Consider the following 24,989-nt stretch of genomic DNA (forward strand, 5'->3'; position numbering starts at 1 on the left):
ACACACACACACACACACACACACACACACACCCCAACATCCCTAATTAATACCTCCACAAACCAATGGGAAGCAATTAAATATTCTCCACAAAGAACACTAATCTATAAGATATGTATCTGCAACTGACCTGTCTGCATAATGAACTGCCTGGTTAGAACATAAAAGATGCAAAGACAATGCTTTGGAAGCCTGCCTGCAGAAGGTACTTTGATGGTCCTAATATGCAGCTAACATGTCTCTGAAGTTATCCCAGTTCAAAGTATAGTATCAAGAATATAAGAAATACACCATTAGGAAAGTGTCTTTATTTTAACTGTGAGGAACATCTCTTCCCACTTTTGTCAGCTTTGTCAAGACCACAACCTCACTTATTAAAAAGCAAAGTTTCATCAGAAAAAGCCTTCCTGAAAATGAAAGCAAGGAATGCAGGTAACTAAAAAAAGTGGGGGAAGGAGCAAACTGTTAGGCTATCACTGGATCTCCAGAAAGACAGGGAAAGCAAGCTTGAAATTTGTTCCTTTTGGAAAGCTTCCAAAATTATCTTTGCCTAACTAATATTGATTGTATGTATTAACTGACACTATTGATAGTATTCGATGATTTTTTTTGAAAGTCTTACTATTTTGAGGTTTGAGYTCCTTAGAAAAATGTACAGAAATTAATCAATTTTAGCCATGAAAACATTACAGAATATTTTGGATCAGCATTTTAATTTCAGCTGAATCACTAACAGTCTTAGCCCCATGCATTAACAGAGCCTGGCAAAACTCATTCACTACTTTTTGATGTCCCCTGAAGTAAATTTTTTTTTTTTAATCTTCTTGGTGACCTATGTTAATCTTAGATAAACCTTATCTACATTATCTATAGCCCAGGTGGAGATACAGACAACGGAAGGAAATGCAATACAGCTTTAGACATTTATTGTGTATGGAATATACAAAGCTCAATTAAGAATAAGATGCTATGTTTAAAAAATGCTGTATTTTCTGCAGTGCAACAGAACAATTGAAGCTTTTCAACTGGTTATCATAAGAGAAGGCTGGAGGTCTGTCACATGAGGGTAACTCAAAAAAGGACTAAGTTCTTAGATAAAGGTAGAATGCATGCAGAGGGCAGTAAACATATTAAACAGGCTAGGTTAACTTATAAAGCCTGCATCTCAGCCATTCCAGGAGGCAATGGCATCCATACGGATCTCATTCCCCCTTCTTTTCTAGGGCAAGAGCACCTCAGGTAGTCCACACTTTATAAAGATCAATGCTTGCTCAGCAGTAATTTATAATAGCATTCCACAGGTCAGGAAGGAGGAAAGATCAGCTATTTCCATCCACATCTTTCTGATCCATAGGTGAAGCACAATGCCTAAACAGAGCATTCAATAGAACAACAAAACAATAAAACCACCACATGACATGCTTTGGTGGCTTTCTGAAGTGAATAAGTGGCATTGTAGCCATAARGCTTTTACTCCTGCAAGATAGATCAATTTCCTGAATTAAAAAAAAAAGAAGAGAAAATATGCAAGTCTTAGTACTGATATTAATAGACTTGCTCTATCGATCATTTCAAAGCAAGCCTCTGCAGTCTCAGCAATGCACACAACGCATTCATGCTTAACTTGAGTCAAGATTGACACCCAGTGGCCAAATCTTTTGACTGATTTTCTATACACCAACCTGATTTTTAAGAACTGATATTTCAAAGATTCTATAGCATAAGTAATTTAAATCAGATGTAAATTCACACAATAGATGAATATAAACTACTTAGAGGTGTTTAAAGAAACAAACAGGTCAGACATTAAGTACACATGTATAGTGCTGCAAAATAAGTTTAAAAAGCCACAGGCCCTTAAAAATCTAGATAACTTCGTCTTACTTCTGTACTCACCTTGAGTATTCTGTGGGGTGCTTCATAGTTAATACTAGCTGTACTAGAAGGAGAGGAGAAAGACATTTTGCTACTAAAGCACTGTGGTATATTAACTGCTTCAGAAATGGATACCTATTTCCTGCAACTTCCTAGTTATCCTTTTTACAGGATTATAAACTGTAAGCAATGCATTAAATTCAAATATTAGTGACTGATTAGTGACTGATTTCACTTGATAAGGCATTAATTGACAGGTTCTAGATACTCAACTTCAATCTAACTCCAAGAGAAATATTTTGGGGGGGGGGGAAATAAATAGAATAAAGAACCCAAGTAAAATGAGACTCCTACTTGCAAAAGATGAGTTCACTTTCTCTATCTCTTGCTTCATTTATTTCAAAACCATCAAGATAGTAATAGACAAGTCTTTTTAGATTGGGGGAATATCATTCAATCTAACTCAGACATAGGTAAAACATGTATTTGTTTTGGACACGCTTCCAAAGAAAGAAGGCTAATTTTCTTCTCCCTCAAAGACAGCCACTATTATGATTTTGTCCATGAATAGTGTCTTAATAGGTTTAGCTAGATACAGCTACTGTTGCTGAAAACTAAGACTAGAATCTTCTTAATCCTGTATTTAATCAGTTAGGAACCTTTTAGTAAAGTTAATCCCTGCAATCGTAAGTTACACTAATAGTTTTGTAATGTTTTTCTTTCATCCAAGCATTTCTGATTACAGCTATTTTTTCTTCACACAAAGATCCTGTTTGTACATTAAGTGAAAACCCTCAGAATATGCTTTACATTTGGCCTCATCCTCATATTTTAATTTCTCAACATTTCCTTCCTTTGCTTCCAACAATTTCTTTTTAAATAAGGAGTGGCATTTAAGAGTTGAAAGAACACATGTATGGATTTGGTTTCAAGAGGTTCCATAAAAAGACTGTATTTGAAAATACATTATTTTACAGTTCCCAGCATTTGCACTTTTCTGTTAGAAATGTGGGGGTTTACGAAAAGATTTTTAGGAAGAAGTATTATGGAAAAAAAGTTGCAGTTTCTGACATATCAGAACATAAATCATAGCACTAATACATGTCAAGAAACATGAAGGCTGTCAGTGCCTAAAGGGAAGATACTAATTGCATTATCTCCAGGGCCAAGGATGGAGTTTTAAACTAGACTCAACTGTAACCTGCTCAGACACAATACTAGCTAGCACATTCTTCAAGTACTTACTTTAAGTATCAGCATCAGTTAGAGACTGACTCTTCAAGAAATCTCTTAAAGATGGAACTAGCATACATTCAAAATATTGGCCAACTTTTCTTTGCTCTACTTCTTGAGTAACTTCTGCAAGTGCTTCAGTTCCAACATGGAGAAGCAGAGTACAAATCTAAAGCCAAGACCAACTGATTGGGAAGCAGTGCTTACTTTGTTTCATTAACACAAGGTCAAGTGCCCGACAGTGCACTTTTTGCAATACAGCCGATTCAAGTTTGTGCTCTCAAAATACAGTTAAGGTTGGATTCAAAAAAACCAGTAAGGCTATATTGGGTAGAAAAATCCAGCGCTTTCAAACTGGGTATTAAATACCTCCATTTGTCATCAGTCTTCTCCAGAAATCCAAGTGAACTGTGCTTCTCAAATGCTTACTATAAGCTCACAGAAGCTGTGACATACAAAAAGAACACAGCTTGAGTTAAAAATCTAGATTTTTTTCAATACAAAGAGTGGTTCCTTAGTGCATGAAGAGATTCTCACCATCTTGTAAAGCTTTAGTACAATACATGAATCCAAGCTTTTCAGACAGCTTTTTCAGAAAGCTCCTGGGTTTATATCAATATACAAACAGAATCTACGTGGGAAGAAAGATTTTATGGAAACCAACTTCTTCAATAGGACAAACCATGTATAAGGCAGCCTATTGTGGCAGATGGTCATATCCCCCTAACACTCTTTGAACAAGAGACTTGTTTTACCCAGAGACCAGTTGTTTGGCTGTGGTGGGTTAAAACATAACTTCAAGTTTATGTGAACTTTGGTAAGTAACTGAAGAGTATAGCCTGACATCAGTTAAGATTTAGCATTTTAACAAATACATTGTTCTTGCACTTTGGTGTAAACTGAGCTAAGGTTGCTGTTTACCCCATGATGGTAAGCTGGGTTCTGAGACACTAGCAATAAGTACCTTCCTTACCATATGCCCCGACTTTGGTAAATCCTTAGCAGCAGAACCCTTCAGTATGGTCAGCAAAATGCAGCAGAGTGATGCAAACATCACCAGGCTATCAGGACAAGAAAGAATTCTTATTTCACTAATATTATTGTCAGTGGAGCAAATGCATTCAAGTCCTAAGGCAACATACACCAGTAAGTGTAAAACTATGGCAGCACAAGGTTCCAAAGTCAAAGGCAGGAGAGTAGCTTCAATACAGCTAAGTCATGTTTTACCAGCTAGAACACCCTAAAGTAATTTCTTTTAGAGGCACTAGGTTTCCCATTATGACCAGTGAAAACTTCAATAACCTGGAAAGACTGAGACAAAAATCTCTGGATTTTGAGTCTGAGCTACAGTTAGTCTTCCTCAGACAGTATACCCATTCCAGGAATAGCAATAACATCTTGAGGGGATTTGTAATCCTATTTGGAGGAGATGACATAAATTTAATACTCTTTCAATACTATGTTTAGATGGTATATGAATGTTGCACATGATGCAAATTATGAAATGGAAGTTGCTTGATCTGAAGCATGTCAGCTTCCCATTTGAACAGTAATACAAAAACGTAGATACAACACAAACAACAGGTTACCTGGAGAATTTTTTTTAAAGGAAAATACACATCACAGTATTCTGAGCCTACAGTGCTAGGGTCCAGATTTGTGAAGCAGAATCCAGCAAGACCTATTGTTGAATAGATACCCAGTTTAGCAACAGCACAGGATAGTACTGTGGTAGCATCTACGTGCATAAATAGTAGCTGCAGCAGGGTCAGTCAGATCATCAGCCGAAATAAACCGCTTTGAAACAAGTTGTTCAGAATACCAGTAGTTTTTCCTCAGAAAGTTTTTCTATTGTTCCTTAACAGGAACAATACTGTACTTGATGAGCAGTTTTACGGAATACTAGCAATCACAGAAGGCTGGAGTCTACAATTCAGTGTCCTGTACCCTCTATACCTGGTACAAAATGTTACCTTCACTTTTACTATATGTAAACTACTGCTTCATTAAAAAGCTTGCTACTAATACCTGTATAGATGTAATAGATCTTTTTTCTGTAGTAGTTATCCTTTCCTGTATTGTGTCCATGTCTGTAGCCAGTACTGGTTGACAGCTACAGTAGGGATATGAGCCAGAACTGCATATGCCTGGAAAAGCACAAGGATGCATAACTAYGAGCTCAGGAAGATGTGAAGATAACCACAATCACTTTGAACCCCAGATCATTATTACTCAATAGCCCCATCTCCCATAAGCGTACAAGCCATAGGTATTTTCAAGGCAGCCCATAACTGCCCTGGTGCTAGTCTGCAGACAGCTCTAGAAACAGGGAACATCCTACTCTCCYCTTTCAGGCTCCAACAAGGACTCACCACAGCCTGAATTCAGGGAGGAAACATCCTTTAAGAGTGATGCTTTACTCATTTGCACAAAGACCATCTACAAAGGTACTCAGAAAAATGACCTCCAAGTTTTATTTCCTAGCTCTGCACTTCAAAGGTAAAGCAGCTTGGTTTCACTAGAAGGCAAGGCCTTGGACATTAAATAAATACTATTCTGAAGACAGTTGACCGCAACCATCTACACCTCATGTGGCAATTAGAGTACCTAAAGTCATTCTAGCCTTCAGGCTTCTTGGTAGCTTGTGTTTCTCATCATGAAAAAGAAGGTGCAGGTGAGACCTCTTCTTCAAGTTGTGCTTATATAGGTTATTTAATGTTTGGCTTACGTACTGGTAAAGACATGTCATCCTATTTTAAATTTCACTTAAACTGACTGAAATATTTTTATGTATTGTTAAAGAAAGAGTACATATCAGTTTATCATATGGAAGAGGCTTACCCATTTTTTTTCTCCTCTGGCATATGGAGCGAACAAGCCTACAACTTGCTCAACACATTTCTTTGAATTCAGGAGCCTCAGCATTGATAGCTGCAAACCTAATATAAATAAAGAAAAGTTATTACTGAAACAAGAATATTGTTGAAGTGAACTCCATCATTATTAGTATCTTGATTTCTGCAGCAGTTCTGATATCCAGAAATTAAGATCTACCCAGGTTTTTACTGGACTAGATACAAAGGATCATAGCATACCTTATTTAAACAAGCAATTGGGTATACAGAAGTATTAATGTTCTTCTGTAAGCCTATTCTTACCTGAACAATGCTTTTCTTCACTACAAAAATCCTAGTTACACTTGCACCCAAAGTGTTACACCAGTTTTGTTAATATTTAAGCATTTAAAAACATTGCCTGCCTGCCTCCCTCCCTCAACTTCATACTGCAAATTGTACTCCTGTGCTGCTGCAGAGGATTTTATGGCTGTATCAGATGCCAAAGTAATTTTGTATTTTGTAAGTCAACTCTATAGTAGGAACCAAGTCCCTACTACAGAAAGCCACTAGCCATTTTGTCCCACACATTAGAGGATTTATTTTCTCCTCTGCTTAGAACACATTCCTCTCCGATTAAATGGACTTCTGCTTCCTGAAGTTAGGAGGCCTTTCCAGTGACTGCTGAARAGCCAAGCTCCTCGTCCTCAGAAGAGGAGCTCTGTGTATGCAGAGATGCTGCAGCAGTTTCAGCTCTACAGACCAGCTTAGAGGAAAACTGGCAACGAGGCTTTGCATTTAAGACATCTTTTTCTTCTTCCTCCTTTTGAGCAGAGCAGTGAGGCCGAGCCAGCAACCACAGACGCTGAGCACCCCCTCCTCCCCGCCACGCAGGCGGCCGCGAGGAAGGCCCGAGGCCCAGCCGCCATGGCCGCCACGCCGGCCGCCGGGCAAGGCGGGAAACTACCCTTCCCGGYATGCATTGCTTCGACTACGGCGGCGCCAGGGAACTACGAGCCCCAGGATGCCTCGCGGCACGCTGCGGCCGCCCCCGCCCCCGCCGCGGTACGCGGGCGGCAGCAGAGTGGTAGCGTTCCGTGTCCTGAACCGTGTTTGGGGGATAACATTAGATTTCCAGCGCCAGAAATCAGGTATCCAAAACATGACGACAAAGAAAATACTGTAATTTAAGCTTAGGTTCTTATAATGCAATGTCCTGTATTAATGCAGCCTCCTGTAAGGCTGCGAGTCCTAAACTCACTCCCTTCTGCTCATTTTGCTTGCAAGSTCTAACCCGATTTAGCAGGTCTCATTTTAACCCCACGCATCTTAACGATCTACTATAATGCCTCCGCTACCTACTGAAAGAAGTCTTACAACATTCAGATGCAGGTATCAGGTACTGAGATTAAACACATTTTTAAATGCTAAACAGCAAGATTCAGCTGGCTCAGCACTCCACATATTTAAGAATAGACAAGATTAAACACTGAAGACTGTCTACTGCTGTCAGCTGTATCTGTGCAAACCTATTTAATAACTGCTTTTCATTAAGCACTTAACTCACCCAGCAAAATTACAGATTCTCAGTGCAGCTAAAATGTGACTACATGTTGAAACATATCTATGTGCCATGCTGCAGGCACTCCTAAAGAAAAAAAAATAATTATTTAAAATGGATGAATAGAGAACAATCGTTTTAACACAATTTCATAGAAATAGTTCTATATTATTTTCATTCTCCAAGTTTGCATTTATAAACGTGTTTAAATGTTTCTACCTTTTTAAAAACTTGGAATGAGGTAGAGTTTTGCCAGCTTATAATCAGTTGAAGACCTACCCTCAACTCCAGAAGCCAAATGTTTAATCATAAGCAAACATTGTATAATTAGGCCTCACAGCTATATAAATGTGGCTTAATAGGGCTCATCTAGGGTTGGTTTTTTTTTGTGAAGAGCTATGAACCAGCATTCACAGAGAGCTGCAAACGCTAATAGTGTCAGCTGTGGCATCCGGGCGCAGCAAGGGCCGGCAGCTCGCGGGGCGCTATCAGCGGGGGCTCCCCGGGGCGGCAGGGCAGGGCCGGGCCTGGTGGCCAGGGACCCGACGAGGGAGCGGGGCCGCCCCGGGCATCAGGCACCTCTGCGGGGACGGCCGTCAGCCTGCAGGTCAGGTCCAGGTCCAGATCAGCAGGGCAGAGCTGGAGACCGGCACCGCTACAGCACCTCTGCGGTGGAGACCGACGGCCCCGAGCCGGGCTGAACCGGGGTCGGGGCCTGGACAGGGTGTCGGGGGCCAGGTGACGCTGCTCAGGGCCAGTAAGGCCTATTAGTGCACTCAGGATCCTGAGATCTAGTTTACCAGCAAGATTACTGCTGTGAGCTCAATGCATAGTTTTTAAACACTTAAAAAAATCCATATGTCAAAGATGGAAGTTCTGACTTTTATGCAAATTTAGAGTTATACTGGCAAAAATGCATCATTGCTCATAAGATAAATGTTTGTCTTGTTATAACACTATAAAATATCACCTATGTGAAAGACAAAATCTATTCCCGATATTAAAAGGATTACAACTTTAGAACTGTATGGAACTTGATCTTTTCTGCCCTATCTTTATTGTTTTCATTTGCAAAATATTGTGTACAATGCACAGCAACATGCTTTAACTTGCTAAATATACTTCCAGCAAAGTCTAATTCCTTTTCCAACTGTCAGACAACATCTTCTCCAAATGTGTTAGGTGGGATTAAAGTACCTGSTTTTTATTGCAAGTCTATCATTATACACGGGCTTCCACTCCTAAAAATGTAATGACTATATTAAAATAGTGTAAGAAGAGCCTGGTATTGCTAATTACAGTTATGATGCTGTTGAATTTAAGGCAGGTGGAAGAAAATAGTTTTGCAAAACATACTTTACAATGAGAAGTAACTAGGATGCAACTGCAAATTCAAAATAAATACTTGTCCAAGTACTTTTTTTGTTGGTGCCAACATAGCAAATCAAATCCTTAAGATTTCATTTAGCTTTCATTTTAAGAGTATTCTTGATCTAGTTAAATATTCAGTATCTTTTATCAAATGTTCAGTCATATACTCAGTACCTTAAAAATGTATTTGTATTGTTTTATTTATAATCTTTTATACTCGTTAGGCTGAATGCCACAAATACTTTTGAAAATGATTGTTATTCATGTATACGTGCGTTTACATACTGAGATCCTAAGGTAGAAAATATCTCTTACTGAGGGAAACTAAAAATCAAAGGAAAATTACTATAATTAAAAAAAGTAATATCTTCAAAGCAAAACAAAAGCTAGTAACATTGGTATTACACCCAAGCCTATTAYGAAAGTTTACTTACCACCAAAATGCTCGGAGTGACCTTTTGGGTGTGCTGTATAGAGATACAATGGGAAAGTACTGAGACAGTCTTGTCTCTTTTATCCCTCCTCAGAGTTTTAAGTTGTCTGGCTATACTTCCTGCAAAATGTTATAGAAGAGCAATACTAAAAAAGGAGGAAATGGAGAGCAAGGTTCATACTGCAGATGAGAAGGCCATGTTTACCACTCTGGTCGCAAAAAATCTGCTGGGAGTCATTAAAATCTGCTGGGACTTCCACAAAGAGCAACTTTTTGACATCAAGACCTTGCTTGCAGCGTTTTCTGTGACATTATGTTTAGATGAAAATAAAATAAAGCTGATATGCTTTGATCAGCTTTTTCAGACTTCACACTCAAGATTTGTACCAAAAAGCAAGGATAAAATCCTGGCCTTACTGGAATCACTGGGAGTTCTGCCACTAACTTCACTTAGGCCAAGAGCTCATGATAGGTTGGTACAGGTATGCACCATTAAGACATCATTTTTCATACAGAACAATCAGCTTTTGTCACAGAACATATGTCCACATTTAAAAATTTAAAAGCTCCAGCCACAACAGTTGGCAAATAAAAGACAGTTTCTCAAGACTTACTGTACTCAGCTGACTATTCAGCCTAAAGTATACTTTGCAGTCAAAAGGTAAAATACAGGTTTCCATTTTATCCTTCTTCATACATAATCTTCAGTGAAGTTAGTTTTGATTTTTTTAATTTTCTCATTCAATTACTTTGAGTATTTCATCAATTCTTTTTCCTAAAATTCACAGATGTAATACAACCTATGGGACTGTGAATCACATTCTTTATAACATTGCTCTTTAATATCAGGATTCAAAATATTGTAAATTGTATACTGTCATTATTTCCTTAGTCTGAGTCATGTGGCTTTCTTTTTTATTCTCTGGGCACTTTGGTCATGTACTTACATGTATTGCATGATACAAATGCTGTTGAAATACCATTACAGCATGATACATACAGGTTAAATGGTCAAGACTATCCTGAGGCAATGAAACACTAGAAGAAGATTTTGTGAAATGTAGGTATTTTTAACAGTTCACAGTAGAGAAGATATGTGCATTATTCACATTGAGGTGGCAAAAAAAATGGAAACACGTTTCAGAGGCATTACATCAAGCTCTAYAGGACTAAAAACTACTATCAGAGCAGAGGAAAAGCAGAGGCATGTTCTGTCTGCTTCATACTGCTCCCCAAACCCAGCATCCCTGACTGTAGATTATTTCTTTAGCATGTGGAAACATGCAGGTGGTATTTTGCCAGCTATACTGGCTCGAGTCTACTCCTGACTGCAGTCCTATTGCAGATTTGTTGGGCAGCTGATGAAGGACCAGTCAGCGTACTGTCAGATTCTAATGATGTGATGCCCAGCTAGAAGACATAGGTAATCCAGTTTAACAAAAATGACCCAGGGTTTCTCAAAAATGTACTGAATTTTGCTAACCTGTGGATTAAGCAGTCACAGAGCCAGAGCAATCTGTAAGAGATGTACACACAGACAGATGGGTGGGACAGACRAAGGACAGATAGCCAGGAAAATAAGTGTTGAAGAGTCAAGTTCGCTGCTACTTCTGCCCAATGGGAAGTGGTAGTGAGGGCTGCTGCTGCCACAAGTCACTATAGCCAACAGCAACTGGCATCTCCAAGCTCCAGTTCTTCCTTCAGTATTCCTTCAAAGTGGCCTTGCAACCTCATGGAGCTCTGAAGCTTCCACCAACTATACAGTGGTAATGGCAGCAACAAAGTGTAATATCACTTTGGTTTCCTTTCTTAATAGTACTTAAACACACTTGAGGAAAGAATGCCTCTTTCTTCATGGTGTTTCTCCTCCCAGTTCTAAAATGATAAGGAATTTCATTTGATTGACCCTAGTCTATTTAGCTGTGTTTTTAAATATACCTTATATACCTCTTATTCTTTGAAAAAGCTGTTAGGCCTCATTTCACAGGTTGAAATACTGAGATCAGAAAGCTGAGAACTCTTGGATTTCAAACAGTAATGATCTTTCAAAAGATCTGGATATGCAGCAATAATATCTCTGACCTCAGCCTCAGTGGGTGCAAGTGTAACAGAGCCTTTATATTCATTTCAAGCTTTAGCTCCTGCAGAGATTACCAGTCTTAATGCCAGCTACTACCATTTTGTTGGAAGTATATGTGAGCTGAGGTAGCTGGGCCCGACTTAGTCAACTAAGTAAAATATGCAAGTGTGTAGTGTCATCTCCCAAAGATATCAAAGATATGTAGATATGTTTAAATACTAGGGGAATAGAGATGTAATTGTATGCTTAAGCATCCAAAGTATAGATTCTTCAAGATATGAAACATTTTCAAATATGAAACTTTTTTTTATTTTTTTTACAAAAAATAACTGGATTGGTTGCTCATCAAATTCTAGCAGTAACTTTATAACATTTAAATGAGAACATGAATGTTCCTAATAATAGCTTTTAAGACACTTCTTTCATTTAAAAATAAATATACAGTGTAATATATACAGTGTAAAATGCCATGAAAATGTTAAATACTCATTTGGTGCTAATTTATGTTAAAGTTTGTAGTAAATGAGGCAAGAAAGCTTACTGTTAGCTTTTATTTTTAGGAGTTACCTCAGAAACATCATTGGCATTACATTGGCATCATTTAGGTTTTGATGAACTGTCATCATAAGCAAAGTGCAAGTATYGAGAACACTACAACTTCAGAAGACGGCAAGTCTAGAAGTGTACTGTATGGTATGTCACACACCTGGAATTCTGGACAGAATAATACCATGCATCCTACGCAGTCAGCTATAAAAATGTGGAGGCCCCACTAAGCTTTCAAAGTTGCACCTGGCCGAAAAAAAAAATTGCCTTAAGGGTAAACATCATTCATTAATAGAAGGAAATACCCTGAAGCTAAGAACTTGCTACTAAGCATACAAGCAACACAGTTATTTAATTAAGAAATTATTTACCAGCTATGTTTTAAGGTAGGAGTTAGCAGTGAAAATGAAAGGATGACAATGTTTTGCTTCTGAAAGGCACACAGTCCCAATCATAGTAAAACATGCTTTTTCTTGCTAGAATTACTTTTTTTCTCAGTAAGATTTAGGGGCTATGTGAGATTTATTATATCTCTTTCAGTTAAACACCGTATTATTTGTATTCCCTAAAGGGCAAAAAAGTTTGTTTTCATTCCTCATCTTAACCAAAATCTACATATGTCAGTATAAGCATGGGAAAATAAGTGACTGAATAGAAATAATCATCCACTCCTACAACCTTGAGCCTTGAAACAATATTCTTTCTGAGGCATAACTGTGTAGCACAGATAGCTATATCTGACCTGGTTTTAGCTTAGGTAAGGAGGAACAGCCACACAGTATGGAGAGGTGCACTTCAGCCATCCTAGTTCACCGATTTAGCACTAATTACTGGTAAAGATGAAGACTATAAAACAGAGTTAGAACCATAGCAAATGCAGCARCCCTTTGTCTCATAACAATCTCTCTCACCTATTAAATTTGGAGCCGTAGCTGCTTCCCTTTCCCAGAGCCCTCTCAGTCTCCTTGGCTGTGACTGTCATGTGGGAAGTAGCCTGAGCTGCTGGAAGGAAAGGAGGACAGCAGTTAGCACCAGGTCCTTTTTGAGTGCATGCAGGCAGAAAAAGATGGGTCCAGAGAATGATGATTATGTGTTTCTGTGGAAATCTGTTTAATATGCTTGTTCCTAATGCAAGCTTGCTGAGGATGTTTGAAAAACTAGGTGACATGCTGCAATCACTGATAGTAGAGGTCACCCTCAGGATCCATAGCCACCTAACTTAGATTTCAATGGCATCTTTGGTTTAAGAGGTTTAGGCTATCACTCACCTGTGGAGGAACTTCTGGGACTGAGCACATGCAAAAATCAGGCTGTTTGTATCTTATCTGGTAGTGCATAGAATTAATCTAGTCATCATATACTTTAAGAAATCTCCCAAACCTAACCACACAAATCTTGTTACCATTTCATGGCTAGCAGCACATTCTAGTGTGATAGCTCACCACAGGAATAGACTTCTGCCTCCAGAATTCTTATAAAGAAAAGGAAAATGGAAATGTGGATAGCAATTATTCATATGCTGTGGAGCAGGAACAAGCCTCTTCCATCTTTACCATGCTGTGTGCCAGAATCCTTGTCTTCTAACAATTACAAATTTTGAAGGCGCGGGTGTGACAGTTAGTCCTGGAGAAACTGTGTACTGCTTTCTGACTGGTCTCTCTTCTTTGACCTCTTCATCCTGGGCAATCCCACCAGCAACTGGAATTTCCACTGGCCCAGTACATGGGACAGTAAAAATCTCTCTACTGCAGTGATAACAGGAATCCCTCATTATGGGGAGATTCATTTAGGTCTGAAAGGCATCCTACAGACATGGACCGCTCTGACAATGTTGAAAACATGACAGCCAGTACTGAAAGCTGCCTTGCCAAATCATGACGGATGTGCAGAAGGATGGGGGTGAAAGGTGTATGGTGGTGATGGGAGAGCAGAGTGAACATGACCAGGCAGGGGGTAGGAAGGTGTTTTGGGGTGAGAACAGGACAGTGGTATGCGTGTGCCAATATGGATGGGAATTTATGTGTAGGGATGGCTATGGGGAAAGTGAACCCAGGATGCATGTGTGTAGTCTGGAGAGGAGGAGACAAGTGGGTGGGTAGCTAGAAGGGGGAGCGAGAAGCACTGTTCTTCCCCTTTTTCCTTGCCTCTCTCTGCTGGTGCCTCCTGACACTTGACACCAATTCCCACAGGAGCTTGCAGCCCCACTTCTCCCTCCTTTCCTCACAGAGCAGCCAGCACAGGGAGGACAGCTCTGCTGCCAGYGAGCCCAGGGCAGCATCCTGCATCTCCGCAGAGTCTCTTGCTTCGGAGCAGTGAGGTAAGGACTCCACTGTCCCCTCTGTGTCCACGGCACCAGAAATCCTGCCCTAAACTAGCGGGAGCTAAGCAGCCCTGCAGACACAGCTGTGTTAGGCACTTCTCCGAGAGACGTTCAGAGAGCATGGTTGTGGCAGGTTTATTGTTGCCACTGAGCTGCCCTTTTGCTACATGCTGTGTCTACCTGGGAACAGCTTGCAGGGAGAGGAGAGTGAAACAGAAGTGGGACAGGATGAACTTGTTGGTACCTGAGCAGCCCGTGAGCTCCAGATGTACCTGGGAGCCCAGGACAATTAGTTCAGTCCTTGCAAAAGGAACAAGTCCTGTCTATAGGGAGCTGCCAAACCTGAGCTGAGTACTCTGTGCCTACATATCCCCAGGGTCACAAAGCAGGTGTATTCATGGACAGCACACTCAGCCATGACCATCCCTCTGTAGGACAGCCAAGGATAAGGGACTGTCACGGAGGGAAGACACATCCCTCAGTTCTTGAGTAGAGGACAACAAGGGAAACAAACTCAGGTCTGCCTCTGTGCTTCCTTCTTCTTTCCCAGCCAGCTGTGGGCAAAGCAGTTTAAAAACACCACCTCTGGGAATTTCTCTTGGGATCCAGCTTCTTCCACATGGGCACAGCCATGGTTAAGCTGTCTGAGAAGTGCTGGTTGTACAAACACTGCCAGACAGCAAGAGAGAACCAAAAATATTTATAAAATGTCTGTCTCCAGTCTGTCCTGTGCTAGACCTATAGGCACTATACCTGAAAATCACCCCAATATGTCTCTGTTTATTATTTATTACATATTTTGGAGAAGCCCTTACCAAAACAAAATAAAAACAGCTTTTTTTTAAGGACTATATTTTAAAATACAGCATATTACACAACCTGTCAAAGAAGCAAAACTGACTGATGTTTTATTGTCCTTGTACTGCAAAGTCATGCATTATTCTATTTTGTGTTGTTTAGGGAACAAAAAAAAATGTTCTTCAGATTCTGGTGGCTTTTGTGGATACTTGAACACCATGAGTTTTTAGCAGCACAAAATCTCAAGGAAGGAAAAAGATACGGATTGAGAAGACCAAAACCTAAACACATTCTGTCAAATACAGTAGAAAAGTATCCCAGCCCAAGTGATCAAGGTGAATATTTCTATTTTAAAACAGGTTTGATTTTTTTTTTCCCTTGATTCATTTATTCAGATTCTGGACTACCTGGCTAACTTGCACTCTAAGATACTGCTTATATTCAGCAAGGCTTGCCTCATCCTACATTTTCACTTGCCTTATTTTTGCACTTCTATTTTTTCCTCCCTTCCTCTTCCTCCCCCTCTGTGTATTTCAGAAGAGTCTTATTACTTGTGGGAGTTTTTTCTTGATTGGTCACCTGTTATTGTCACTGCAAGAATAATAGCCCATATACCTGTACTTGTATAGAAGKAATATCATTAGTAGTTCAGAAATAATGTTCTCCAATGTACACAAGTGCAGATCCTGCTCTTRGAAATTTATATATCACTAGATGTAAGTGTCAGTGCCAGGGACAAAATCTAGCTCTGTCAAATCCTATTCTAGTGTCTTATTCAATAAGACTCATCTTCCTGTAGATTACGCTCACCTTCACAGTCCCCATCCTAGTAGGATATTCAGTGAAATACCAGGCAAGAGGACAGAATGAATGTATAAATACCACTGCAACATTCTGTATTTCATGAAAACATCTCACCTTCAGGAGTCTCTTATTCTCTGGGGCATCTGCTCTGGAGGAAGTTCCTCAGCCTGTATATGCTCTGCCTTCAGGAGAGATTCACACAGATGTTTTCTAAAACTTCAGTCATTGGACTCCCACTTTTGAATCCTAAAATACATATAAGGGTAGAAGGAGATTTAGTATAAAGTCACTCAACTCACTTACCTAACTATTTATTCTAGATGACAACTGCATTCTGGAAATTGCTTTTTTACTGGACAGCTCTGAAAGTGCTAAGGACTATAATCACGAACAACAGAAAAAATTTGTATTGGAAACAGTAGACAGAATGAAAGGTCTGCAGCTTAGTTCTGGACGTAGTCTCAGCTGGAGGATGGCCTTACTCCAGTACAGCAGCACTGTTTTCATGGAACAAGCTTTCCGTGACTGGAAAGGTCCTGAAGCATTCAAATCCCACGTTGCTCCTATTACCTACATAGGTCATGGCACCTACACAACTTACGCTATAACTAACCTCACACAACTCTACATGACTGAAGGGACTCCAGGCAGCGTGAAAGTAACTGTGCTCTTCACTGACGGAGTAGATCATCCAAGAAACCCAGATATCTTTGCAGCTACAGCTGATGCTAAACACCAAGGAATTGTGTTCTTCACAATGGGAATGACCAGAGTGGCTGAGGAGGTTGGCAATGCTGCCAAGCTCCGGCTCCTGGCCAGCGTCCCAGCATCCAGGTTTGTTTTCAACCTCCAGGACGAAGGAGCTGTGGAGAAAGTTCTCAAAGAAATGGTATGTATGGAGAAAGGTTTGGAAATGGTTTAGAGGAATATAGGTAAAAAACTGCCTTAATCCCAATATTTTTAATGCTAATGCTATTAAGTGCTGAAGTCCACTTATTAATAAAACCACTGTGCTAAAGCACAGGTTTCTTTTCTCTCCCTTTTCCACCATGCAGATCTTCCCAGCCAAAATATTAAAGCTGAGAACTGAATTTGATTCAGATCTGTTGTGAAGTTATTTTTATCTGTTTTATTCCTTTAAGAAAGGTATTTTAAAGCTCCTTTCTTAAAAGAACAAGCAATTTTTAACACCCTAGTGCTTCCTTCTGTGGCAAGCAAGGAAGGCAATATTGGCACTTGTACCAAAAAAGATGCAGCTCTTGTAGAAGTAAAAATAGATTTGTATACCTTAAAGGACATGTGTCTATTTAGATTAAATCTGAACTTGGTCACAGACATCTTTAAATTGCTATGGAAAATCTACCACATAATGARGAAGAAACGTGTAAGTTGAGCTGGAAGCTTTGTGTGTCTCTTTTCAGTATGTGAACTTGATTTAAAAAACCTTCCCTGCCAAGCAGGGAAAATAGAGCCATCCCCTAGCCTAGGCTACTATAAATCCATTGTGGATCCACAAGTTGTGGACGAAGTCCTGATCCGATCGTGCACAGAGAGAACAGGAGCAGTGACCAGGAGGCTTTTGCAGTGAAACTGACACCTGAGCCATCTCAAACAGGAGAGCACGTACACAACCAGGCTGTCCTGTCTGCCTGTCACTTTGACAGCCTGCCCCACTACACTGGTTTAGCTGCCTATCAGCCTTCCCATCTTCTCTGGTATTACTATTCCTTTCTATATCACAACAACCACCTCTCAAGTAACCAAGCACCCTTTATTTCACCTGTTCTAAACCAGCAGCTATCACCAGGTGCTTTCTTTTAAAAATGATGCTGCTATCTGGTTTAAATAATTGTTTGTAAACTGCCATAATTAAATGGATTAGAGACACATGTATTGCATACAATCATCAAAGCATTTACGTTCTGTCAGAAGCTGCACCAGTTGTGAAAGGTAGGAAGAATGTATTACATGTGGGTGTGTCAGTAGGAGCTAACTCCATGGCAATTACTTCATGTGATCAAAAGGAAATATGCTCAAAGCTGAACCTTTTCTGAAGTGTTTTCACTGTTCTCATTTTGTGTTTGCCTAACAGTATGCATAAAAGCTCATATTTCTTAAGTGTAGAGTATGCATTATTCACCCTTTGTAGAGGGCTGCTATTATTCAGCACTTTGGAAAAAGTATTGTTCTTAGTTAGCTAGGTAGATAGGAACAATACACCTATGTTGTCTTAGGTCTGTTTATCACTGTAAATGTATCTCATTGTGGCTGGACAAGGAGAGTCTGTGACTTGTGTCATCAACAATCTGTAATAGGAATTGAAATGATTTAAATTATTTTTTAGAAGGGGAAGATTGGTAGAAGTTTTTTTCATAAATTAAAGTTTAATGTTAATTAGTATTTTAATTTATGAATTTAATTAACTAGCTGCTGAAACAAATAATTTTAAAACCTTTCAGTATTCTTCCTGTAGAACTGGATCRTGACCTTATGTTTCTTATGTTGTTTTTAATATCTGTCTTCACAGGAAGATCTGGTTGAGGAAGAGGTAAGTATTTGGAGGGGGGGTAGAGACCTACTGCTTAACATAGTCTCATGGACATAGACTAGACTATTCTATGGAAACATAATTCAAGAAAACCAATAGCTCAGGAAGTTGGTAATATATTCAATTCAATGGGATTCCCCACAAGTAAAACTACATGCTGTTGTATTTGCAGGACAGAGCTTTAATTCGCTATTCTAATTTCATTTACTTTTCCTGAAAAAGAACCTGAAAAAGAACAATGTGAGTAATCATGTTATCAAGAATTTACTGATATGTCTCAAAGTCATCCAACAGACCCAGAAGACAAGAAAACAAGCCACTGACCTGAATGTGGTGCAGTTCTAGCCTTTAATGCTCCTCTTACATAAAAGAGCCGAAAAAAGGGAGAAACTGGAACAAAGTTCCACACCTTCCAGATTCTCCACAATGTGTCACCCTTACTGCAGGCATTTTAGGTCTGGCTGCCATTTTGGGGGAAGAAAGATTACTTTTCTTTTAGAGATCTCAGTCCTACTTAAAGTATGATCACCTCAGGTAGAGGCCATTCTGATGAACAGCTCAAGGAAACTACTACTCAGTATAAATGTCTGCAGAACTGAACCATTTTGATTTTTTCACTCATTTCTACTGGCATGTTGATTTTTCTCTGTCAAAATAAATCCTGAAGTAATACAATGTTCAAGACACATTACCAGTAATTGGGACATTCAGGTACACAGTGATGTTTAAACTCTTCATTTCCAGAAGTCTTCCAGCTGAGTGGAGATTTACTAAAGAATATAACCAAAAATAAAAGCAACATTCCCCATTCTTCCTCCAGAAACAACCCCAGAGCCTGTACAGTCTTTCTATTAAGCAGTGGTTTTAAAGTTTCAAAAAAATCCTAGTAAAATAGCATAACTATACACAATCATGATGTCTGATTGGGCCACATGACTGTATAGATAAGAGAGAAAGATTAGAAACTACTATAATGAATAGCATTAACTAGATAAAAGTATACATGCATAACATCTTTTGTTTATAGATCATGCTAGGGGTAGGCTATGATCTATCATGMATGCAGTGGAATAAAATAGAATAAGGATATAAGATGTCTTTCTTACCCCATTGTTCTGGTTATCTTTACAGTGACTAGTAGTAGGATCAGTATTCTACAATCACAGACACACAGCATACAATAAACTGACTTGGTGAGGAGTTTGGAGGTAAAACCATTATCAAGATGACTGAAGTTTCAGGAGTAGGTATGATATGGATTTTCGGATGGAGTGTAGGAGGCCACATTCCTGATAAGTGGTAAATTGACACTAAAAAGATTTCTGTAAAATGCGTAAACATAACTGACTTCGTGACATTCCCATGATGTATTTGGAGTAGCTCTACAGGAACTTAAAAGCAATATTGATATTTTCTTTCTCTTCCATTAAAATGTGCTGATTTGAACTATTTTCATTCAAAGTGCCCGCAGGCTGCCACATGTAACTGTGAGAAAGGGGAAAGAGGTCTTCCTGGCCCTGCTGTGAGTAGCTGTCACTTCTCTTTTTCATTTTATTGATGATTGATATACAGTATAAATCAAGATTTATTTCATTGACACTTTTTAGGAAATTACCTGAACCTAAATCTGGAGAAACAAAAGTTAAAGCTTCAGTACATATTCCTCAGTAGCTACATTGCATAGAAATGGCAGGTCAATAGGAAACGCACAGAGAGAACTGATATTGCCATGAGACATTCCCTCTGAAAAAAAAMCAGTGTGATTTGTGATCTGCTGAGGCCCTCCCTTTAGTCATGGCAGTTTAAAGGGCAGGAAGGAGCAACTTCCCTGTGTGAAACAGTAATTCACCTGTTACAATCAGACAACCAGACCAGATGGATCTAACTAGCTCCAACTCAGAAGCATTAATATCTGAAATGCTCTCTGAAGGCAAGAGAGAGTGAAAGGGTGGGACATTAGGAATAGCSAATTAGGGCAAGAAAGAATGTGTAAAGTGGGTAAAATAGGCTGTTTTCTTTYAGAAGAGTCTTAAACTACTACCCCATAGCAAATCTAAAGGATTGCTTCATAGAAGGCATGGTGATCTAAACTGCAGAGTTTGTTTCATAAAGAACTCTTGGAKTTGAATGGCCTGATATTGTATTCCTAATATTAAACTAGGACACCGCTGCACCTTACAGACCTTGCTTGTGCAACATGGGAGGGACAGTGTCAGAGTTTGAAACAGAACCCTGCGGATATGCCCATTCTCATGTTTGACCTGCTCTAAACAGATATACACACTTGTCTCACTCTGCACAATAAAGCACATTTTAATTTAATTGAACATGCAGCCATTTGTGTGCACACAGTAGTTTTATTTAGATTATAATTAGATGTCTTTACTTGGAGAATGCAAGTATCTCTTATGCAGAAGCACACACCTTAGAGTTCAAAAAAAACCCCACACGCATCTGACAACCTGGGTAGCTAGAAAAACATCTGTTCATCTCTTTTCTTCAGAGCAGACCGTAACTCTTATTTTAATAACAAAGATAAAGAGAAAACTGGTTGTCTATCTCAGCTAGTCCTGTTGCTCCCAGAAATTCTATTTCAAGGTTACGGTAATTACAGAGATTTTTAAAAAATAAAAATAAATCCACAGAAAGCAAATAACTAAATGTAAAAAGTATACTCTCTATATTGTCAAATAAAATTATCTGACTAACATATCTTATAAGAATTTTTTTTGCCATTTCTAGGGTAAAAAGGGTCGCACTGGAGATGATGGAGCTCCAGGCCTGAAAGGAGCAAAGGTGATATAATTTTTAAGATTTGGGAAAAAGATTCAGTACTTTATTAATACAGAAAGACTATCCTAATAGTGCCCATGTATGGGCATCTATGAATTTCTGAAGTTTCATCTACACCTTTTTGCTGTAGTAAAGATAAAAATTCTTTACAAAGTGAATTCTTATATCTGCCATATAGAATCATTAAAGTATAAAAAGATGGAGCTAGTATGCTTCCTGTACTACATTCAGATATCTAAAGAGATAAAAAGGACAACACTACCTCTTCCCAATTTGACTGATTTTGATGTTGGATTATTCACAGGGGGAGCCAGGCCTTAATGGAATCCCAGGAAGAGATGGAATAGAGGTAAAAAAAAAAAAAAAAAAAAAACAGACAAAAAAAAACTTTCCTCTTTTTCTTCAATCAGCAGTGTTCATTTACTTTAAGGAAAAACACCATGTTTTCAAAAAAAAAACCCACTTTATAATAGCAAAGTATTTTTGTTTCAATTCTGGTTTACCAGGTAATGATTAACACTAGAAGAACTGAAAACATTATCATTGCTTAAAGAAAGGGAGTAATTCCTACTTGTAAGCATGATCTAAAAAGTACTCTCTGATAATACACAGACCATCTAAAAACTGGGGAAGGTCTGATATGATAGTCTAAGAACAATTCAGTAGCTGACACTGCCTGCCTTTCTGTGGGTCAGTTTAAATTTTTCACTTGGCAAATAGAGACTTTATCTGCAAAGCAGCATCATGTTTCCTCATCAGAAGCAAAGTTTATAATCCCATCCTGAACTTCAGGGTCCAGTGTGTAATAGTAAAGACACAGTTGAATGGAATACATGTAGGAGAGAACTGTAGAATCAGCCTTTTAGTGCCTGATTCTGGATTCATTTGCATATTAATCATTCTACTCCATTTTTTCTTATTCATTCAGTATATCCTTTTCAGTCAGTACATCCTTTTTAGTTAATTAGTCATCTTTTTTTCCTGACACCTTATTTTAGTATACTCCCCACTAAGACAGAAATATTAACTGTAGTTGATCTGCGTTACATAATCAAAATCCCAGTCTAAAATGATACTTCCATAAGATTTGTTTGCACATGTAACAGCATTTATCATGGCCAGTAGCTGTAGTATTTATGGTCATACTGCCATGTTTATCAGAATCCAGTTTTCTACCTAACTGTTCAGTAGAACTTGAAATGCTGTTTTTCTGAAGAGTATGGAATTACATTTTGTTTAATAGCATCAATACTCACATGCTTAGATCAGGGTGATATATCCTTACAACCTGCTTTGCTTTTTTGTTTTCCYAGGGGAAATCTGGATATAAAGGACAGAAGGTACTACTTTTAGTCAAAACTTCTGCTTACATATTGATGTTTTGTTATTATTATTATTATGTCTATTGCCATACACCTAGTGAATGCTAGTGATGAACCACGACATCATCTTACCCAGTGCTATACAAGCTCTAACTGAAGATAGGTCCCTTCCCCAATGAACTTACACCACCATAGCTACAGTACATCATTTAGATCACATGTTTCAACGAAAGCACCTAATGAATAGAGATGAAATACTCAATATATCTCATAAATATTTATTACTGTTTCTTTTAGGGTGAAAGAGGTGAATGTGGAATCCCAGGCATAAAAGGAGACAGAGTAAGTAGCCACAAAGTTGTTATGCTTTCAGGAAACACTGTTTAAAATACAGAAAAACTACACTTGCCTGAATAATAATCATAGTGATAGATTTAAGGTAAATATTATTTCTCAGGCTAAAGGAGATAACAGCTCACAGTTTTAAAAAATGAAGTGAGCAAGGATACCATTTTCAGTAACTTTCTCAGCTCCTTCTATATTTTAATGGGATTTCTCTTAAGGCCTAAGCCTATTTACAACAATGGCAAAACTCTAGCTGACTTTATTAGAAGCAGGAGAAGTCTCCAAGTAGTGAGCAGAGGGAATGAGCAGTGAAAATGAAATGAAGGTTTCTAACAGCAATCATCAAGATTTGGTATATAATTGCTGTGAATATTTTAAATGAAACAAATATAGAATTTAATCCTGGAGTATCAGTCCTTGACATTTAACTCTGTTCATTCTTACTCTACATTTTGATTACCACAGTCCATTTTAAAAAAATTTATTCAGAACTTGTTGACTGCTGTATTTCTCTTGTTTTTTGTTTCTTTTGTTTAATTTTATTTTAGCATAAAGATATCTAAATAACATCCCACGGTAAAAAGATAATAAGTGGTTTTGACCACATTTAAATACACATACATGTACCCTTTTTTTTTTCCCCCCCCCACTTACCTTTCAGGGTCCTGAAGGACCAGTTGGCCCCCAAGGAACAAGAGGGCTACAGGTAAAAACAAAAACAAACAAACAAAAACCCAAACCACTCCAACTGTATCTGGTTTCCTGGGGTTTAAAGCTCTGAAGTCGTATCAGATCACAACTTTCATATAGTTCTTAAGCCAGTGAATTCAAGGCATCCAAAACATACCTTCCTAAACTGCAACATTAACAAGAATTTGGAGTCTGGACAATTAAATCCTTCTTATAATTCATTCAGTCTCAAAGATCACAGCAAATACAGTTCAGTTAAAAACAAAATCACTCATTTCCCATTCACAGTGTTTAACTATCTTCTTTTGTTATCTCACAGAAGTACATGGAAGTATTTTCCTCTACTCTCTTTCCATCCCAATATTCTGATGGGAGGCCAAGAAACTTAGCCCCTCAGAGATGTTTTGGTAAATCTTGACTCTACATTACCTTTTATTGTATTCAAATAAAGGGAGAGCCAAATCATCTTTCCTGATGATCAGACCTAGCTCCAGCTGAAGCTGAGTAGCTGGATCTATGCAGTCATCTGAAAGCAGAGCTTGAATAATGTTTAGAATTGTTTGTAATTCAAATTTTCACGTAGACTACAGCAAATTAGAGATCACTTTTCAAACTGCCATTGTTCTGAAACTTGAAAAAGTCTCATTAAAACCACTTCTGTTTTAATAGGGTCCACAAGGACAAATTGGAGAAATGGGGCCTGAAGGCCTGCAAGGATCGAAGGCAAGAACTGCATTATTTCTCTTCCTTTTTAATGTTAAAAGGCATGAATATAGCTTCCCAACAATAATGCTTTTTTTAATACTCCATACTCTTCTCCTAGGGGATGTAGCTGAATGTTACATTGCTAGCAAATCATAGACTCTTTGTATCCTAAGAGACTCCTAAGAAAGTTACTCATTTGCTCGTGGTATTTGGATTCAGGTCCAAATCTTACTCCATTCTTCTTTCATAAACACTTAAAATATGGCACCATCATAGAATATTATTTAGCAGCATTGTAGTATCATATTTGTTCAGTTTTCAATTTAAAATGATTTTTTCCCAAAGTGCCAAGCAAAAATTCTGCTTGGTATCTCAAACATAAACTCTTCTCTTGAAACCATACATTCTCTAGAAGAATCCTAGGGCTGAAAATCAGTGGTTCCACTGTTTACTCATGCTCAGCCAAAGATATCTAAAAGTCACCAGGAGGAATGCAATTCAGGACATAGTCTTGCAATGGGCCCTCTAAAAGTGGGCTGCAGAAATCACCCAATGCTTTACTGCAAGATCATGTCTCCTTTGTAAACATCAGSGGGTTTTTTTGGTTAGTAAAACATATGACTTACATTTAATAAATCCTTAAGCTTTGCTGGGTTTACTTCTCATTTATACCACTCTAAATTCTAGGTATACCAATGGAGATGACTTGATTCTGTGTGCACACAAGTTTC

The 24,989-nt window shown here is 38.5% G+C and overlaps 2 protein-coding genes across 6 annotated transcripts in view; one reads left to right on the forward strand and one right to left on the reverse strand.

Annotated features, from left to right (window-relative positions):
* LRP2 (LDL receptor related protein 2) overlaps window positions 1-16,559 on the reverse strand; it is a 157,999-nt gene extending 141,440 nt beyond the window's left edge. Inside the window, exons 1-7 of the mRNA XM_026084515.1 lie at window positions 16,469-16,559; window positions 15,970-16,101; window positions 12,845-12,935; window positions 5,950-6,047; window positions 5,137-5,255; window positions 4,082-4,169; window positions 1,897-1,939 (exon numbers count right to left, since the gene is read on the reverse strand). The gene's annotated coding sequence lies outside the window, so the exon portion shown is untranslated. The remainder of the gene's footprint in view (window positions 1-1,896; window positions 1,940-4,081; window positions 4,170-5,136; window positions 5,256-5,949; window positions 6,048-12,844; window positions 12,936-15,969; window positions 16,102-16,468) is intronic.
* Window positions 7,006-24,989, forward strand: part of LOC112974981 (collagen alpha-1(XXVIII) chain-like) — a 44,254-nt gene continuing 26,270 nt past the window's right edge. The window contains exons 1-13 of one of the 5 annotated variants that reach the window (XM_026084516.1): window positions 7,006-7,093; window positions 9,402-9,789; window positions 14,123-14,250; window positions 15,214-15,386; window positions 16,176-16,744; window positions 18,383-18,403; window positions 19,866-19,925; window positions 21,146-21,199; window positions 21,501-21,545; window positions 22,510-22,536; window positions 22,816-22,860; window positions 23,525-23,569; window positions 24,223-24,276. In XM_026084516.1, the coding sequence (XP_025940301.1) occupies window positions 9,469-9,789; window positions 14,123-14,250; window positions 15,214-15,386; window positions 16,176-16,744; window positions 18,383-18,403; window positions 19,866-19,925; window positions 21,146-21,199; window positions 21,501-21,545; window positions 22,510-22,536; window positions 22,816-22,860; window positions 23,525-23,569; window positions 24,223-24,276 (1,542 nt within the window). In that variant the 5' untranslated portion in view covers window positions 7,006-7,093; window positions 9,402-9,468. Of the gene's footprint in view, window positions 7,094-9,401; window positions 9,790-11,849; window positions 12,081-14,122; window positions 14,251-15,213; window positions 15,387-16,175; window positions 16,745-18,382; window positions 18,404-19,865; window positions 19,926-21,145; window positions 21,200-21,500; window positions 21,546-22,509; window positions 22,537-22,815; window positions 22,861-23,524; window positions 23,570-24,222; window positions 24,277-24,989 lie in introns of those variants that run through there. The other 4 variants (XM_026084518.1, XM_026084519.1, XM_026084517.1 and 1 more) reach the window with 4 other exon arrangements.

This window comes from Apteryx rowi, unplaced genomic scaffold (genome assembly GCF_003343035.1).
Source record: "Apteryx rowi isolate R43461 unplaced genomic scaffold, aptRow1 scaffold_645, whole genome shotgun sequence".
NCBI lineage: Eukaryota > Metazoa > Chordata > Aves > Apterygiformes > Apterygidae > Apteryx > Apteryx rowi.